The 17,935-nt window shown below is 41.2% G+C and overlaps 1 protein-coding gene and 1 long non-coding RNA gene across 6 annotated transcripts in view; one reads left to right on the plus strand and one right to left on the minus strand.

The window, feature by feature from the left end:
- Positions 1-8,752, minus strand: part of DTWD2 (DTW domain containing 2) — a 187,690-nt gene extending 178,938 nt beyond the window's left edge. For all 4 annotated transcript variants that reach the window (XM_034773752.1, XM_034773750.1, XM_034773751.1 and 1 more), the window contains exon 1: positions 8,572-8,752. In XM_034773752.1, coding sequence (XP_034629643.1) covers positions 8,572-8,720 — 149 coding nt within the window. In that variant the 5' untranslated portion in view covers positions 8,721-8,752. The remainder of the gene's footprint in view (positions 1-8,571) is intronic.
- Positions 8,693-14,979, plus strand: LOC117878971. Of its 2 annotated transcripts, none has more exons than XR_004646154.1 (3): positions 8,693-8,825; positions 12,468-12,555; positions 13,604-14,979. It is a non-coding gene; the product is annotated as an uncharacterized LOC117878971 (long non-coding RNA). The 2 variants fall into 2 exon arrangements; XR_004646155.1 differs by lacking the exon at positions 8,693-8,825 and adding an exon at positions 8,851-9,148.
- Positions 14,980-17,935: the final 2,956 nt, after the last annotated feature.

The raw sequence follows: 17,935 nt of genomic DNA on the forward strand, positions 1-17,935 counted from the left end.
GGCGGAATAGATCTGGACAAGGAGAAGAAGTCTAGAGATAAATGTGAGAAGGAAGGGACAGGCAGTAGAAACAAAAGAAACTGTTTGAGCAGCATATTCCAGAAGTCTTGAGGCCTTTCTGAGTGTAGCCTTCATTGATTTGAGATCTACCATACCATTCTCTCACTAGAAGGGAAAACCTATAATGGCAGCAAGCCATGAAAGAGACCCAGTTTGGGAATATTTTAATGAAGGTCCTCTATCTGTGGGTAAGACAGACATGCATGCAAAATGCAAACAGTGCAACAAAGAAATGCAAGGCCTGGTTGCCCAAATGAAACAACATCATGAGAAGTGTTCCTTCTCAGGAGAAAGCTGCTTGAAGATGATGAAAGGAATATGTCTGAACATGCAGGATCTTCAAGTTGGTAAACTTTTATTTCATACTTCTTTCTTAAGGAATGCCAGTCTTCCTTCTGAACTAGTCTTGAATTCTCATGTTTTTGAGCAAGAAATATAGTTGTTACTCTATGGTACTATCATTTTAATGCAGTTGTGATAAAAAATAAGTAGCTGAAATAGGCAGATCTTCCTTTTACAATTTCCCCTTTATAGTAGTACTGAGTGTCAGTGAATGCAATGAGTAATACTAAATGAGCAGTATGATAATAATAATTAAATAACTGCATTGATTTAACATACAGGATTCTGAAGACTATCCACCTTCAAGATCACCATCATTTTCTATAGTTTCAGAGTTATCTGCCAATGATAGTGTTTCAGTCACATCACGTATGTCATATAGCCACAGTATATCACCTGCAGCAAAAAGAAAAAAAAAAAAAAAAATCAACCATAGATAAGTTTGTGATAAGAACCAGCAGATTACAAAAAGAGGTAATTGATGAAAAAATTGCCCAGTTTGTTTATGCAACAAACTCCTTTCCGTATGATTGAGAACTCACACTTCATTAATATGGTTCAGTCATTAAGACCAGGATACAGTCCACCTAACAGAGCAAATGTCGCAGGTAAATTGCTGCAAGAAGTGTATGAAAGACAAATTGAGCAGTGTGCAAAAGGTCTAGAGGGTAAAATTATTAACCTGAGTCCTGATGGGTGGAGCAATGTCCTCAATGATCCTGTTGTATGTACTTGTGTGAAAACAGAAGAAGGGAATGTCTTCCTTACAGAAACAATTAATACATCAGGAAATGCACACACAGCAGAATACTTACAAGTAGCAGCAGTAAAAGCTAGAACAAACTGAAAAAAAAAAAATTCAAATGTCTAGTGCGCAGCTTGGTCACAGACAATGCTGCAAACGTATCCAAGATAAGAAGAAATTATTTAGAAGAGAGTGAAGAGAATCCCAAGCTAATAACATACGGTTGCAGTGCTCATTTGATGCACCTCCTAGCCAAAGACTTCAGTGTTCCAGAAATAAAGGCTAATGTTGTTGAAATGGCAAACTACTTCCGTAACAACCACTTGCAGCAGCTGCTCTGAAAAAAGTGGGAGGAACCAAGCTAACTCTCCCACAGGACGTGCGATGTAACTCAGTAGTGGACTGTTTTGAGCACTATATCAAGAACTGGCCTAATCTAATGACAGTTTGTGAACAAAATCGTGAAAAAATAGATGGCACTGTCACAGCCAAAGTTCTCAACATTGGGATTAAGAGAAACATTGAACACATGCTGAGTACCCTGAAGCCTATTTCTGTAGCCTTGAACAAAATGCAGGGAAATAGCTGTTTTATTGCAATGGCTGTCTTAAAAATGTCTTTTTCACATCAGCAAGAATTACTACTCCTAGTCCCGCAAACATACTGCTTTCACAGATTGCTAGACCTCAATTCACAAGCACACAAGTAACACATGAACACAGATCTATTATAGATGATATTCCAGATAATTTAAGTTTTCCTTGGTTAAAATCATAGGGCCTGTTCCTGCAAATACTTCTCATGCACAATTCCCTTTGAAATTTATGGAAGAACTGTGCACATAGCATTTACAGACCTTTAACCAAGATCTGTGCCAACAAATTACTATATATTACTTTATGTCATCCTCTTTTATATGACCAACAGCCTTTTTTAAAGCAGCATACTACATTTAGGGAACAGTGATGCACTAGTGTACATAAGAGCACCATTTCCTAACCCTAATGTTGCTCAAAGATTATAATGCTAAAATATCTACATGGTCTCATTTAGAAGATTAGGTTTGGAAGAGACCTCAGGAGGTCTTTTAAATTGAAATTGTGTTTAAATATAAAGCACAATTTCAAAGGGGAATATTGTGTGTTTCTTTTATTACAGCTATCAAGAATGACATAGAAATTAAATTGGGTCTACATTTCCTGATTACAATTTAAAAACAAACAAACAAACAAAAAACCACACAACAGAAAAACAAAAACTATTGAGCAGGTTGTTTAAATCTTCAGAAAAAAAAATCTTTAAAAATGACAAGGCAATTGCTACTCAGCAATCACCAAAAAATTCAAAATATATATGTGAGGAAATCACATCTAAATGTTAAACTCTTTCCAAGTTGATGAAACAAAAGGGCCGGATGGTGGGGGTGGTGAGGGAAATCAATAGCTGTCTGCAAAAAGAAGAACAGGAGTACTTGTGGCACCTTAGAGACTAACAAATTTATTAGAGCATAAGCTTTCGTGGACTACAGCCCACTTCTTCGGATGCATATCAATACAATACAATCAATGCATACAATAGCTGTCTGTTACTTTCCATTTTGTTTAGAATTAGCAAAGTCAGTTCTATTAAATATTTCTTGAGACACTTGCTAGTCTGATTGACAGCAATCACTTTATATTAATACAAAATAGATAACCTGTATTTTTAAAAAGGGACAGGCTTCAGAGATCAGCACTCATGTCAATTACAATTATCTGGTTGCTCACTGGACTAGAACTCGCAGAGAGGTGGCATGACAGGCAAGTTCACATTGTATTAACCATGCATCCATGATCCCAGCTAATCCAGTATTGTAGTTTAATTAGTGGTTTACCCAGCCAGAACCACCATAGGCATGTTTTAAAACAAGGCATACATGTTTTCAATTGAGTTATATTTTGAGCCTATAACAAGCTTAGATAGCTTCTCTGACCAAAACATGTGTTTGGTTGAGTGGGGATTGTAAAATTCAGTTTGTGAACTGGCATCAAAAAAACATACAACAAACCAATAATCCACTAACCTAGAGCAGTCTTTAATCATCATCTCATAATAAGATCATAAATATCTATTATTAATATACCAATACTCTATGGAGTTTGCATGTATGTATACCTTATATTTTCATTTTTAAAATAAAGTACATATCCAGTCCTGTTTGTGAAGTTGGTATTCTATATGTAAACTGACACAAAGTTGTCTTCCTGAATCTAAAGCCAAATAGCTCCAGTGATTACTCCTGCTTTTTGCTTAGATTTCAATTATTGTGTATTTTATTTCTACAGGTGTTCTTAGCTATGGCCTTGTCTATACAGAAGCATTGAAATGTTTTAACTAAATCTGTTTCTGAATAGTTCAGTGAAAACAAAAACAACACCTTGCCTAAAAATGCATAAATAGGTTTGAGCAACGTATAGTTTACTTTTAAATTAGTGTAACTTGTTTGTAAATAAAGCATATGTTTGTAAATAAAGCACATTTTATAAATCTAAACAAATTTCTTTGTATGAAAAATACACCATGAGGCATTAGATAGCAGTATTATATCATTATCCACAACACCACCAAGAATAATTGAATATTTCTCCCAATAAATGACTTAAAGTGACTTCAAAACATTCTACTAACTTACAGTGGTATTGGAAGTGATTTTGAAGAGTTACTCCTGAGGGTATTCTGCACCAAAAAAATAAAAATTCTGCGCACAATATTTTAAAATTCTGCAAATGTTGTCATATAAATGTGGAGGCTCCAGCATGGCATTGGGGAGCACAGGCAACTGCCTGCACAGAGGTAGGAGATCACTCTGCAGCTCTCCCCCGCCTCCCATCGGGACATGGCTCAGCAGTGAGGCTGCACCTAATCCTGACACAGCACAAGGATCGAGCCTCTCCCAGACAGCACCCCAGGGCCCTGCCCCTATGTACCAGGTGCACCAGGTGTGGGCAGGCAGGCTCAGCCTGGCAGGATCTAAGTGTGGAGGGACTTAGTGTGGGGGGATCCAGGTGTGCATTGAGAGGGTTCTGTGTGGGGCAATCTGGGTGCGGGAGGCGATCTGGATGCACAGGGGCTTGTTGAGTGGTTCTGGGTGCAATGGTAATGGGGCTCTGCAGGGGGGGTCCAGGTGGGAGGGTCAGGGTATGAGGGGCTCCGGATGCATGGAGGTTGGGCGAATGGGGGAGCAGCTCCCCGTACAGTGATCCCTCCCCCTGCAGCTGAGGAGTGAAGGGTGGGGAGTTTGCAGAGCTTCCTGTAGCCTGGGGAGAAATCTGGGGGTGGGTCTGACCCAGCCCCAGAGGCCGTGCAGGGGAAGAGGAAGTCCCATCCTCCCCAGCCCAGCCAGACCTAGCAGCTGAGCCCAGTGCAGGGTAAGAGCCACCAGCAGGGTCTTCCCCAGTCCCGCGCCCTGCCCCACATTGATTTACTACTCTGCCAGTTGCCCTAGGCACCCAAAACATACTGCTGGGGAGGGTCGCATGACTGCTCTTGTGGCTTCCCTTAGCTTCCCTATCAGAGAGTCATTTTTCCGTGGGGAAGCAAAGAAATCTGCAGAGGACATGAATTCTGCGCATGTGCAGTGGTGCAGAATTCCCTCAGAAGTAAAGAGTACACTATCATTCAAATTTATTTGAGCATAAGCTTTCATGGGCTACAGCCCACTTCATCCGATGAAAGCTTATGCTCAAATAAATTTGTTAGTCTCTAAGGTGCCACAAGTACTCCTGTTCTTTTTACGGATACAGACTAGCACGGCTGCTACTCTGAAACCTGTCACTATAATTCAAAAGCATACAGAACACAAGACAAACTGACTTCTGACTACAGAAAGATTTTCCAATACTGTTGATATAAGAATGAGTGCTTATAACTTAAACCACTGAATAAATATTAACTATCATTTCACCACTGAGAGTTAATTTTTTAATCATGCTCATCTCACGATTTTAAAATCTGCTGTGAAAGTGTTCTTAAAACAAATATGTGCTGAGTCACCATCCAAGACTGCTATAACATGAAATATATAGCAGAACGCAGGTAAAACAGAACAGGAGACATACAATTCTCCCCCAAGGAGTTCAGTTGCAAATTCAATTAAGGCTTTTTTTTTTTTTTAAACAAGTATCATCAGCATGGAAGTATGGCCTCTGGAATGGTGGCCGAAGCATGAAGCGGCATACGGATATTTAGCATATCTGGCATGTAAATTCCTTGCAACACTGGCTACTAAAGTGCTATGTGAATGCCTGTTCTCACTTTCAGGTGACATTGTAAATAAGAAGCAGTCAGCAGTATCTCCCGTAAAGGTAAACAAACTTGTCTGTCTTAGCAATTAGCTGAACAAGTAGTAGGACTGAGTGGACTTGTAGGCTCTGAAGTTTTACATTTTTTTTTTTGCTACTCAAAAACAAAACAATCTACATTTGTAAGTTACAATTTCTTTATCATGAAAGTGTACTACAGTACTTGTTTGAGGTAAAATGAAAAATACTATTTCTTTTGTCATTCTTACAGTGCAAATGTTTGTAATAAAAAATAATAATTATAAAGTGAGCATGGTACACTTAGTATTCTGTGTTGTAACAGAAATCAATATATTTGAAAATGTAGAAAAAATCCTAAAATATTTAATACATTTCAGTTGGTATTTTATTGTTTAACAGTGCAATTAATCGCGATTAATTTTTTCAATCGCGATTAATTTTTTTTAATCACCTGAGTTAAGTGTGATTAATCAACAGTCCTAGTTGTGAATACACTATATCCATCAACACAGCAAAACTAAGTGTCTACAGAAAATCGGGTTGGTTTAACTACATTGGTCAGAGGTGCGAAAAATCCACACCCTGAGCAGAGTTGTTAAGCCAATTTAAGTCTCCTTGTAGACAGCACAAGGTCAACAGAAGAAATCTTCCATCAACCTAGCTATTGCCTCTTGGGGAAGTGGACTGCCTATACCAATAGGAGAACCCCTCCTATCACAATAGTGCAGCCATGCTGCTACAGCGTTTTAATCAGACCCTGTGATATGAACTGAAGAGACAGCAAGCAGGTGTGAAGAGAGAGAAAGAGGAAAAAGTGTTGTTAGGTGGGAGCTCAAGCACGTTTGGCAATATTGGCCCAGAATCAACCCAAAAGATATTTCTAAACACACCAAGGCAACAAAAAAGAAAGTGTTTTTAAGATTTTTTTTAAAATACCGATTCACATTATTTCAAAGGTGCTCTATTAAGAAAACAAGTTACCGTATATACTCGTTCATTAGCCCGTTCGTTTATAAGCCGACCCCCCAAGATGGTTAGGTAAAAATAGCAAAAACTGTATGACCCTTTCATAAGCCGATCCTATATTTCAGGGGTTGGCAAACTTTGACTCCCGGATGTTGGAGTAAGCAAGTGGCGGGTCGGGACGTTTTGTTTATTTGGAGCGTTATTTGGAGCAGCAAATGGGAGCTGCGGGAATGGCGAACCGTGGCCACAGGGAGCTAAGGGGCTCCATGCCTGCAGACGCTCCAAGTAAACAAAACAACAATGTATTAGATATTCAATTCAATGATTCCATAGAGTTTAAAATCATCAAATTTTGGTGTAGACCCATTTATAAGCCGACCCCCGCTCTTTGATGTGTCACTTTTTTACCAAAAATATTCGACTATGAACAAGTAGTATATACGGTAATTAAAAATATCAGTGTTTCTTTAAAAGGAAATACAAGTAAAGGACACTGAGAAAGGGGTAACAAGATAATGCAAGAACAAGACAAAGTGATAACAGCAAGAACTACTAAATAGAAGAATCAAGGTTCGCTGCACTAATCTAGACTTCACACAAACTAAGTTCTGCCAAGCCTTTTTTTTTTAAATGTCATTCCCTGTTATTTTTCCACTGACACAGGGTTATTTTCTGACTTTACTACTATATGATCCACCTATTTAGGACTTAATGGCTTTGGGGCAATCCTGCACATTTACGTACACTGAACATTAAGCATGCACATAAGTGCATGCAGGATTGGGGCTTTAAGGTCCTTGTCACAGCTGTTCAGCATCTACTGGATACTACTTGGGTAAACTGATCAAAATCAGGAGAGCACAGGTTGGTAGAAATGACCACTCAAGGCAACTAAACTGTATTTCCTAGGAATATGTACATAAACTTAAAACTCAAGTTGTGGAGCTAGAATATTGTGCTTTGTACCACTTGATGATTACCTCTTCTGGTCATTCCCTCTGGGGCTCCTGGCATTGGCCACTGTAGAAAGACAGGAACTGGGCTAGATGGGCTTTTGGTCTGACCCAGTATGGCTGTTCTTATGTACCATTTGGTATTGAGCTTTCTGGCTCATGAGTTACCAGCAGGACTGTAGCAGGTGGGGGTTATAATGCTATTGCTGTAATTTCAACTATATATACTATATTTTCACATATAAGAGTTGGGCCTCAACCGCTGCCTGTAATACTGACTAATACTATCTCATTATTTTCTTGTACCTGCCCATCCATATGTATTCACATATCTCCCTCCGGGGAAAAGCTAAGGAAGGGGTTCTCAAACAGGGGGTCGGGACCCCTCAAGGAGTCGCAAGGTTATTACGTGGGGGGGTCATAAGCTCACAGACTCCACTCCAAGCCCCACTTTGCCTCTAACATTTATAATGGTTTTAAATACGTAAAAAGTGTTTTTAATTTATAAGGGGCGGTCGCACTCAAAGGCTTGCTATGTGAAAGGGGTCACCAGTAGAAAAGTTTGAGAACCACTGGGCTAAGGGAACATACATAACAAAAATGGAGCCCCCTCACTTACTGCACCAGGGGAAGGTGCGCAGATGCTACAGTGAAGCCTGCGGTGTAAAACACCAATCAGAGTACAACCTGTACAGCTCAACGTGCTTTACAAAGAACATAAGCACATCATTCTCCCCCACCCCGGTTTTTTAGACAGGAGAAAACTGAGGCACGGAGAGGGGAAGTGACTTGGCCAAGGTCAGCCATTGGCAGAGCTGCAGCCCCCCTCCCCAGCTGCTGAAGTCCGGTCCCTAAGCAAACACAAGCATATGGCTGGTGGCTCAGCAGAGACACTTGCACCTGCAACCCCCGCCCTGGTTCCGCTCCCCCTGCGGAGAGCGAGGGTTGAGCCGGGCCCCCTGCCAAGCAGCAACAGGCGGAGAACAGCGGCCCGTGACACCCGAGAAGACCCGCCTCAGGACTCCCGAAGGCATGTCCCGCCCCGCGCCCGAGGCGGACCCGGCGGACCCCCGCGCTGCGGCCCGTGCGCGGTGCGGGCAGAGCTGCAGCCCGTGTCCCGGCGCTTCCCCCTCCACAACGGCAGGGGGCGCAGCTGCCAGGCCCCGCTGCCCGGCTCGAGCTGACCCCACGCCCCGCTCCTCACCTACAGCGCCCGCACTCGGCCCGCCTCACGCAGCGCTCCACGGGCAGCTCCCACAGACCCTCGCAGCCGCCATCTTCCCGCCCCGCTGCTGCCTCCACGGGCCCTTCCGCGACGCCCGACTCCTCGCTCCCAGTAACTGCCGTCTCCATTTCGCCGCCGGCTAGGCAGAGCCGGGGCTCAAGGCTGCGATGTGGGAGGCAGCCGCCAGGTGGCGCTAAGAGGCAGCGAAAGGCGACGGTAGGTTGGGAGCCTGGGTAAGGCCGCGGGGCCCCGTCACGTGTGGTGGGGGGGGGTTAAGCGCCTATCGCGGGAGCGCCCCCCTGGGCTGCTCAACCAATCACAAGGCCAGATAGGATCACTATTCCCGCCTTGGGGAGGAGCGGTAGCTGGTTGTTCCAGTCTGGCGGTGCCGTGCCATCGGCGAGCGAACAGGAGAGGTGGGGTGGGGCTGTGCAGTTCCCTCGAATTGCGCCAGAGACTCGCCTGGAGGAAGGTTCCCGTGCAGCGTCTGTGAGGCCGGGATACGCTGTTTGCGAGCGCCCATTACCGTGAAACTGACCAGACATCCTGGGCAGGTGTGCGTATCTGCATTGGCCCAGCGTTACTCCGGTTTAATGCCACGTGTGGTTCTGGAAGCAGGCTGCGTTATTTTGCATTAGTTTAATTCGCTTTGTTGTTAATTTGTATCAGCGTAGTCCACAACTGGAGCTAATTCAAAGCTGACTTTATTCCATTTTAGCATTTTTATGTAGACATACATACGTCTGCAACTGTGCTATAGCATATTCTGGTAGAGACTGTAGTTTAGGCATACCCTATGTGCAAATCTTTGCAGGATCAGGCCATTAGTGAAAAGTAGATTGGGGTTTTTTTTTAATTAATTTTTGATAAGTTCAGCTTATTGTTAAAAGTTAAGTAACTTTATAATAGTCATAAAATGATGAAAGACAAACACCCAGTGGGCAAACACTTTTAATAAAACAACACCTTCAAAAGATGAGCCTGGGAACTTAAATTCATAACTCTGCTAGATACTAAAAATCATGGATTTAAAAAAAAAGATACTGGCTTTGTAGCTCATTACAACAATCTAACCCACTAACCCTCTTTATTCCTATGGCCTGGTCCCCACTAAGCCCCCACTTCGGACTAAGGTATGCAAATTCAGCTACGTTAATAACGTAGCTGAATTCGAAGTACCTTAGTCCGAACTTACCGCGGGTCAATGCCGCGTACTCCTCTCGCCGAGCTGGAGTACCGGCGTCGACGGCGAGCACTTCCGGGATTGATTTATCCCTAAACCAGACGCGATAAATCGATCCCAGAACATCGATTGTCTGCCGCCGGACCCTCCGGTAAGTGTAGACGTACCCTATGACTGCAGAGGTGTTTACTACCAATGTCACCTGAAATGATTAATTGCACCGTGGGTTAACTCCTACCCATATCTGTTCCACCCTTGTATTTTTCTGAGACACTCTGAATACCTTTCCCAGACCTGAAGAAGAACTCTTTGTAAGTTCAAGAACTTGTCTTTTTCACCAACAGAAGTCAGCCCAAAAAAAAGATATTACCTCATTCACCTTGTCTCTAATTATAATATGACTTTTAAATTGATAGTTCCCCCTTTAAAGTGCCTCATAATAGCTTTTATGGCATCAAGCACCATTCCCCAGGTGCTTCTCTTTGGCTGTAAATACATTCAGATTTTTTCCACACCTTTATTTGTCAGTGGTCGTAGCTGTACCTAATTATTAAATATGAACTAAATTGCTTTTTTACCTGCAAGACACAACTCAGGGATGTGTGGTTCTAAGATTAGCCCTAGTTCATAATGGCTAGTATTTTTACATTAAAGCTGATGCACAAAATCCACAGGGCAAATGTGTATTTGTTTAGTAGAAAAATGCTAAATATTTCTATTTAAATTATAAATTAAAATGAAGCAGTCATTTATTTTATGTGGTTGATATATTTTCCTGGCAACTCAACTTGAAAGAATACCAAAAAGTGAGTTAGGAACACTATTCCTTACACTGCTTTACTAGTAAGCCACATAGGTGAAAGAAGTAAAGTATGGGTAGCTGAGGCCATATCTACACCATGGGCACTGCAGCAACCCAGCTACGGTGCTGCAGCACTATAATGTAGATGCTTCCTACACGGACAGAAGGGTTTTTTTACATTGCTATAGGTAATCCACTTCTCTGAGCAGCAGTAATTAGGTCAATGGAAGGATTATTCAGTCAATTTAGTCACATCTACACTAAGGATTAGGTCGGCATAGTTACAGTGCTCAGGGAGCTGAATTTTTCAACCCCCTGAGTGCCAGAGCTGTGTCAACCTAACTTTTAAGAGTAGACCAGGTCTTAGTCCACACTGTCCCCTCCCTATCTCACCTCAGTGAAAAGAGCCCTCACCTAGTATATAAACACACCTTGTCTGTCTGTCTCTCATACTCATTTAGGGATTTGTCTATACTACAAATGCTTTGCCGGTGTAACTATGCTGGCCTAGCCCCCTACTGGAGACTCAGCATTTGTCTCCTACCATAATTTAACCATTTCCAGACATTAGCTATGCCAATAAGAGCACTCTTCTGTCGGCATGGTTGTGTCTACATTAGGGGAGGTTAGCTGTGTTAACTAGGGAGTGTGATTTTTTTGGACACTCCTAATCAACATAACTGTCCTGGCAAACCTTTGCAGACTAAGCCACACACACTGCTAAGTGCCCCTTCCAGATAACAAGGCCTTTCTGCAGCCTCTAATGACAACCACCTGCACAACTTCACACCAGGGTCTGTACCAACCTAGGATGAGACTTATCTGTGATATTCTCAAATCTTGCAGGAAAAATCTCAAACCTCAGCTTGGATCTTAGTATAAGTTTAAAATAAAATTATTTTTAACCATTTTCTCGTAATATACAGTAAAAGCTGTGTTATTTGGCACTTTACCAACCAGAAAGTTCTATAAAGGCATTTCTGATCTTCATTGAAAATCTGGATTATAGTCTGCTTGGTATATGACCAGCAGGCTCCCCACATGGCTCCCTGGAAGCGGTGATATGTCCCTGCTGCTCCTAGGGGGAGGTGTGGCTAGGCGGCTCTGTGCACTGCGTCCACCCCGCCCAGAGCACTGCCTCTGCAGCTCCCATTGGCCGAGAACTGTGGCCAGTGGGAGCTGTAGGGGCAGCGCCTGCAGGCGGAGGCAGCACGCAGAACAGTCTAGCTGTGCCTCCGCCTAGGACTAGCAGGGACAGGTCTCTGCTTCTGGGGAGCCACCCGAGCTGAGCGCTGCCCAGATCCAGCACCCCACAACCCTCCCACGCCCCTTCCCCGAGCCCCCTCTTGCACCCCAACTCCCTCCCAGAGCCTGAAACGAGCTCCTCCTCCTGCACCCCGAGCCCTAAGCCCCCTCCTGCACCCAAACTCTCTCCCTCTTAGTTAACTGGAATTTTTAACTAACTGATACCACCCATTCCCACAACATGCCGGATAACACAGCTTTTACTGTACTTATGATTTTTCAAACTATATGGAAAGGGAAAATGATGTGCAGAGAGTTGAGTAAAAGAAAAGTAATAAACATGTTTTTGCAGAATATTTTCATCAAGAAGGGAATGGAAATAATAGTCACAAACTAAGTTTTCATAGGGTTTTAAGGTAACAAGTGATATGCCAGCATCCCAGATTGCTAAAACTTAAATGGTGGAAAATGACCAAAACTAAGAAACAGATGAAAGATAGTAGTATTGCAGCTATGTTAGAATAAGACATAATTAGTTTATATAATCTTTATTATCAGGAAATTCAATGTAAAGATAAATGATAAATTGGTTACATTGTTTAGATAATCTGTAAAAGTAATAAAGTTATATTGTTTATATCTTAGTCTCCCTGGACATAGGTGGATTTATACTAATACAGTTTCACAGCAACCCTGTGGAGGATATGAGAGCAGAAGTTTCTAGAACATACAGGTAATTATATAGTTCTGTGTTTATTTGATAAAAGCAGAACGTGCAAATATAACAATATTTTAATAGTATATTTTATACACTGACCCATTTTACAATATTAAAGTACAAATTAACACTATACAAAATGCTGTGAATGCACAAGGTGGTTAGATTATGGCTGCTTAGGGAACCATAACTTTGAATTTCCTGAGTTCTGTGCATTTACAATTAGTTTAACAGTTACATTTATTAAGGTCCTGATCCTGCAAATACACTTGAGTTACTTTACTCATGTATAGGGTGACCAGCTGTCCCGTTTTTAAAAGGACAGTCCTATTTTTTGGGACTTTTTCTTATACAGGCACCTATTGCCCCCGACCCCTCTCCCGTTTTTTCACAGTTGCTATCTGGTAACCCTACTCATGTAAGAAGTCCAGTGTGTAAAGTTACTTAAAAAATTGTTTTAGAATTGGAGGCTCCTGTTTGGCATTTCATTTTTACTAACAGAACTCTCTGATATACTGCATTGTTAACTTTCATTTGCATCTTTTCGCAGCTGAGCAATATGTTGATAGCAATTTTTCATGCGAGACTTCCCTTTTCTGAGGTTTTGCTTTATCACATGTTTAGTGACTAGCCAGAATATCATTCTCACATGGAAAGTCCACTAATTGTGCTGGAAACTACCCTTTTTCTCCCCACACATTCTCTTCTGCATTTATCTCTAAACCCTCTCTTTCTCTGTGTGCTTAACAACTACTAAGCCTGCAATTACCGAAAACCCCCTTTTCAGTAGGGAGGTCCCAAATGAGACATTCAGAGTAGATATGCATTTGTTTGAGAGAGGTGAAGGGCAGCATTTAGGAGATAACCATATATATAATATCAGAGTGAAGTGGGAAATGATCCAGCATTATGTTTTATCAGCCTGACTGTGAATAGCAGTTTTCCTGACTCACTGCCCAAGCCACAAGTTAACAGCAGCTTGTTGGAGCCTCACCAATGTACGCCACTTGGTTAATAAAACAAATATCTGCATAATTTCCTTTTTTTTCTTTTCTTTTTACAGATAACTGTATGTCAGAACACAGACTTCCTGTTCAGTTATCCACCTGGCTTCAGATTTTTAGTTCCATGACCGACAGAAATGTTTAGCAAAAGAGAGCAGTTGTTCGCAAACTTTTGTACTGGTGACCCCTTTCACATAACAAGCCTCTGAGTGTGACGCCCCCATATCAATTAAAAACACTTTTTTATATATTTATCACCATTATAAATGCTGGAGACAACGCGGGGTTTGGGGTGGAGGCTGACAGCTCGCGACCCCCCAGGTATAACCTCGCAACCCCCTGAGGGGTTCTGACCACCAGTTTGAGAGCCCCTGAGTTAGAGGTTTCTGCTGCAGTGATCAGCTAATGAAGCAGAGGTTATGGGTAGTCTAGAGCCTCCCAGGCATCCCTTCTGCAACTACTTGTCAGAAACTTTTGCTGTGGAAGTGGTTGCCACCCCACCCTTACTGTGGGCTCCCATAATCTATTTTTATTGTATTTTTAATTTTATATATTGCTCCTCTTGTAGATGACAAATAGAAACTTTCTAGGAAAACAGTCAGAAAATCAGTCATAATAATTCTGGCAATGGTGCTTATAAGGCAATAATTAACATCCTTGACTCAATCCAATTTCTGTTTTGTTTTTTATATATATAATAGGCCAACAAATTTAATTTAATATAATTCTAAGTAGGCAGTATTTTCTGTGTCTGTGAGATATTGTTACAGATTCTTTTTGTGTTACTTGTCAGAAGAGCTCCCATGAGAGCTGAGAAATAAAAACCCTAGATTTAAAGAGCCCCCTTCACTTCCAACTGATTGGACAGACTGACATAGCATTTAACTGCAGTTATTACTTTTCCTTAAAGTGAGGCAATAAGGCTCTTGTACAAAGTTACAGTCAATCTCTCCTCTCTTCCCTGCTACAAAAAAAGACTAAGGGTGAAATCCTTTCCACAAGGTAGTCAAGGGGAGTTTACTATTGACTTCACGGGAGCCAGGATTTCAATTCATGTCTGTTTAATCACAACTCGACTTCTGTTAGCTAAGGGAACATTTGTTCTGCACTATGTTTTCCTCACCACTGTAGTTTGTGGGCTTAGTGGTTCATAGAGAGCTGGCTGCTGCTATGGTGCTGGCTCCTCTTGTTTTCTTTCTTAATATTACTTTTGCATGTGATCAGTTACTGTATTTTATTGTGAGGGAATATGTGTAAAGAAGCCTATGTGATCATGAATGGGCAGGGAGGTGTCCTGTGAGACAATCTCACTACTACAATGTATGGTTCATTCTCTGAAAAAGTTTGAGAACCTCAGTTTGACACTACTAAACATGTATTTAAATTAACATGATTTTTGAGAAGTCCTTCCAAAATAAAACCAGAATCTTTCTTCTATGTGACTGAAGAGTGCATTGTTGCACATTACACCGGTTTTCCAGCTTGCTCCATTCTTGCTGCAGCTAAGCGATATGTGCAGGAACCTTTCTCTAAACCCTGGTCTACACTGGCGGAGGGGATCAATCTAAGTTATGCAACTTCAGCTACATAAATAACAGGTAGCTGAAGTCGACGTACTTAGATCTATTCACCGCGGTGTCTTCACTGCGGTGAGTCGACTGCCGACACTCCGCCGTCACCTCCGCTGGCGCCTCTCGGCCTGGTGGAGTACAGGAGTCGACGAGAGAATGCTTGGGGGTTGATTTATTGCATCTAGACGAGATGCGATAAATCGACCCCCGCTGGATCGATCGCTGCCCACCAAACCGGCAGGTAGTATAGACATACCCTAAGTAAAAAGAGTGGTTTAGAGAGGCAGAGTAGTTGAACAGAATAATACAACTCCAAACCCTTACCACGTGCCTGATCTCTGTTGTGACTAGGTGGCTCCTAAAGCTGAATGTCTGCCTCATGGAATAGTGTACTGCTAGCATTCCCTCAGGCCAGCCAAGGATTACATTCATATTACACAAAAATAATAAGAATGAGTTCACCATCCAGCACTGAACAAAATCAAATTGTATAGTAAGCAACAGTATAAAAACAACATGATATGTTATCTCCAAAGCTTTTCATGTGCTGTATTTAATATTATTTACAGTTATGGCTCCTAATAATTTTATAAGCACCCTTTAGATCCAGCCCCTATGCTGCAAGTCTATAAATTGCTGTCGCTCAAATTCATGTCATACATTTCAACCATTGATCACATAAGACTTGAAAGAAAAATAATTAATTTAAAGTATTTTAGCTATTACCCTGTAAGCGAAAGTGCCCCTTGCATAAATTAGCACAGCAGCAGAATAGTGTGATTATTATCTTCTTACTTCATATCTTCATACCATATTATCTTCATATCTTCCCAGTGAAGGCTGAAATGAAATCAGCATAACCCTGTCCAAAATCGTTTGCAGCATCAGACCTTTTCTCATCCTATATCACGGAAATCCCTTTGCAAGATTTCCTTACCATTATGGGCCCAGTGTTTTGGAGGGTATAGGCCATGGGATGGACACTCTCCCTAATATTGACAGTCTCCCTGGAGACCCATCCCCACCCCTCCAAACAGCTTCCCACTGCCTCCCTGCCAAGAGGGACTATCAGCTGTTTTTACTCCCCTTTTCAGTTTTTTTTCCCCCCAGGGCAAAGCAGACTTGACTGAATAGTCTACTACCACCAACTATAATTTCTAATTTCTAGCAGTTTTTATTCTCTTGTTCTGCCCGGTGTCTTTCAGGTAATGTAGCAATGCCTTTTTAATACTAGCCCATTTTCCCAATATTTTGACTCAATAACATAATTATGGATGTCAATAAATTGCAGTTAACTCATGCAATTAACTCAAAAATTAATCACAATTTAAAAAATTAATCGTCATTAATCACAGATTTAATTGCACTGTTAAACAATAGAATACCAATTGAAATTTATTAAATATTTTGGATGTTTTTCTACATTTTCATATATATTGTATTCTGTGTTGTAATTTAAATCAGTGTATATTATTTTTATTATAAATATTTGCACTGTAAAATGAAAAGAAATAGTATTTTTCAATTCACATCATACAAGTACTGTAGTGCAATCTCTGTCGTGAAAGTGCAACTTACAAATGTAGTTTTTTTGTTACGTAACTGCACTCAAAAACAAAACAATGTAAAACTTCAGAGCCTACAAGTCCACTCAATCCTACTTCTTCTTCAGCCAATCACTAAGACAAACAAGTTTGTTTACATTTACAGGAGATAATGCTGCCCTCTTCTTTTTAAAATGTCACCAGAAAGTGAGAACAGGCATTTGCATGGCACTATTGTATTGTAGCCAGCATTGCAAGGTATTTACGTGCCAGATATGCTAAACATTTGTATGCCCCTTCATGCTTTGGCCATCATTCCAGAGTACATGCTTATGACACACGTTAAAAAAATAATGCGTTAATTAAATTTGTGACTGAACTCAGGGGAGAATTGTATGACCCCTGCTCTGTTTTACCCACATTCTGCCATATATGTCATGTTATAGCAGTCTCGGATGATTACCCAGCACATGTTATTCATTTTAAGAACACTCACTGCAGATCTGACAAAACGCAAAGAAGGAGGTAATTTGAGATTTCTAAAGATAGCTAGAGCACTTGATCCAAGGTTTAAGAATCTGAAGTGCCTTCCAAAATCTGAGATGGATGAGGTGTGGAGCATGCTTTCATAAGTCTTAAAAGAACAATACTCCGATGCAGAAACTACAGAACACAAACCCCCCAAAAAGAAAATCAACCTTTTGCTGATGGCATCTGACTCATAATGAAAATGAACATGCGTCAGTCCGAACTGCTTTGGATTGTTATCGAGCAGACATGCGTCATCGGCATGGACGCATGTCTCCTGGAATGGTGGTTGAAGCATGAAGGGACATATGAATCTTTAGCGCATCTGGTATGTAGATACCTTGCGATACCGGCTATAGCAGTGCTAGGAGAATGCCTGTTCTCACTTTCAGGTGACATTGTAAACAAGAAGCGGGCAGCATTATTTCCTGCAAATGTAAACAAACTTTTTTGAGTGATTGGCTGAACAAGAAGTAGGACTGAGTGGACTTGCAGGCTCTAAAATTTTACATTGTTTTATTTCTGAATGCATTTTTGGTACATAATTCTACATTTGTAAGTTCAACTTTCATGATAAAGAGATTGCACTACAGTACTTGTATTAGGTGAATTGAAAAATACTATTTCTTTTGGTTTTTTTTACAGTGCAAATACTTGTAATCAAAAATAATTATGAAGTGAGCACTGTATACTTTGTATTCCGTTTTGTAATTGAAATCAATATATTGAAAATGTAGAAAACATCCAA

The sequence above is a fragment of the Trachemys scripta genome, chromosome 6 (genome assembly GCF_013100865.1).
Source record: "Trachemys scripta elegans isolate TJP31775 chromosome 6, CAS_Tse_1.0, whole genome shotgun sequence".
Classification (NCBI taxonomy): domain Eukaryota; kingdom Metazoa; phylum Chordata; order Testudines; family Emydidae; genus Trachemys; species Trachemys scripta.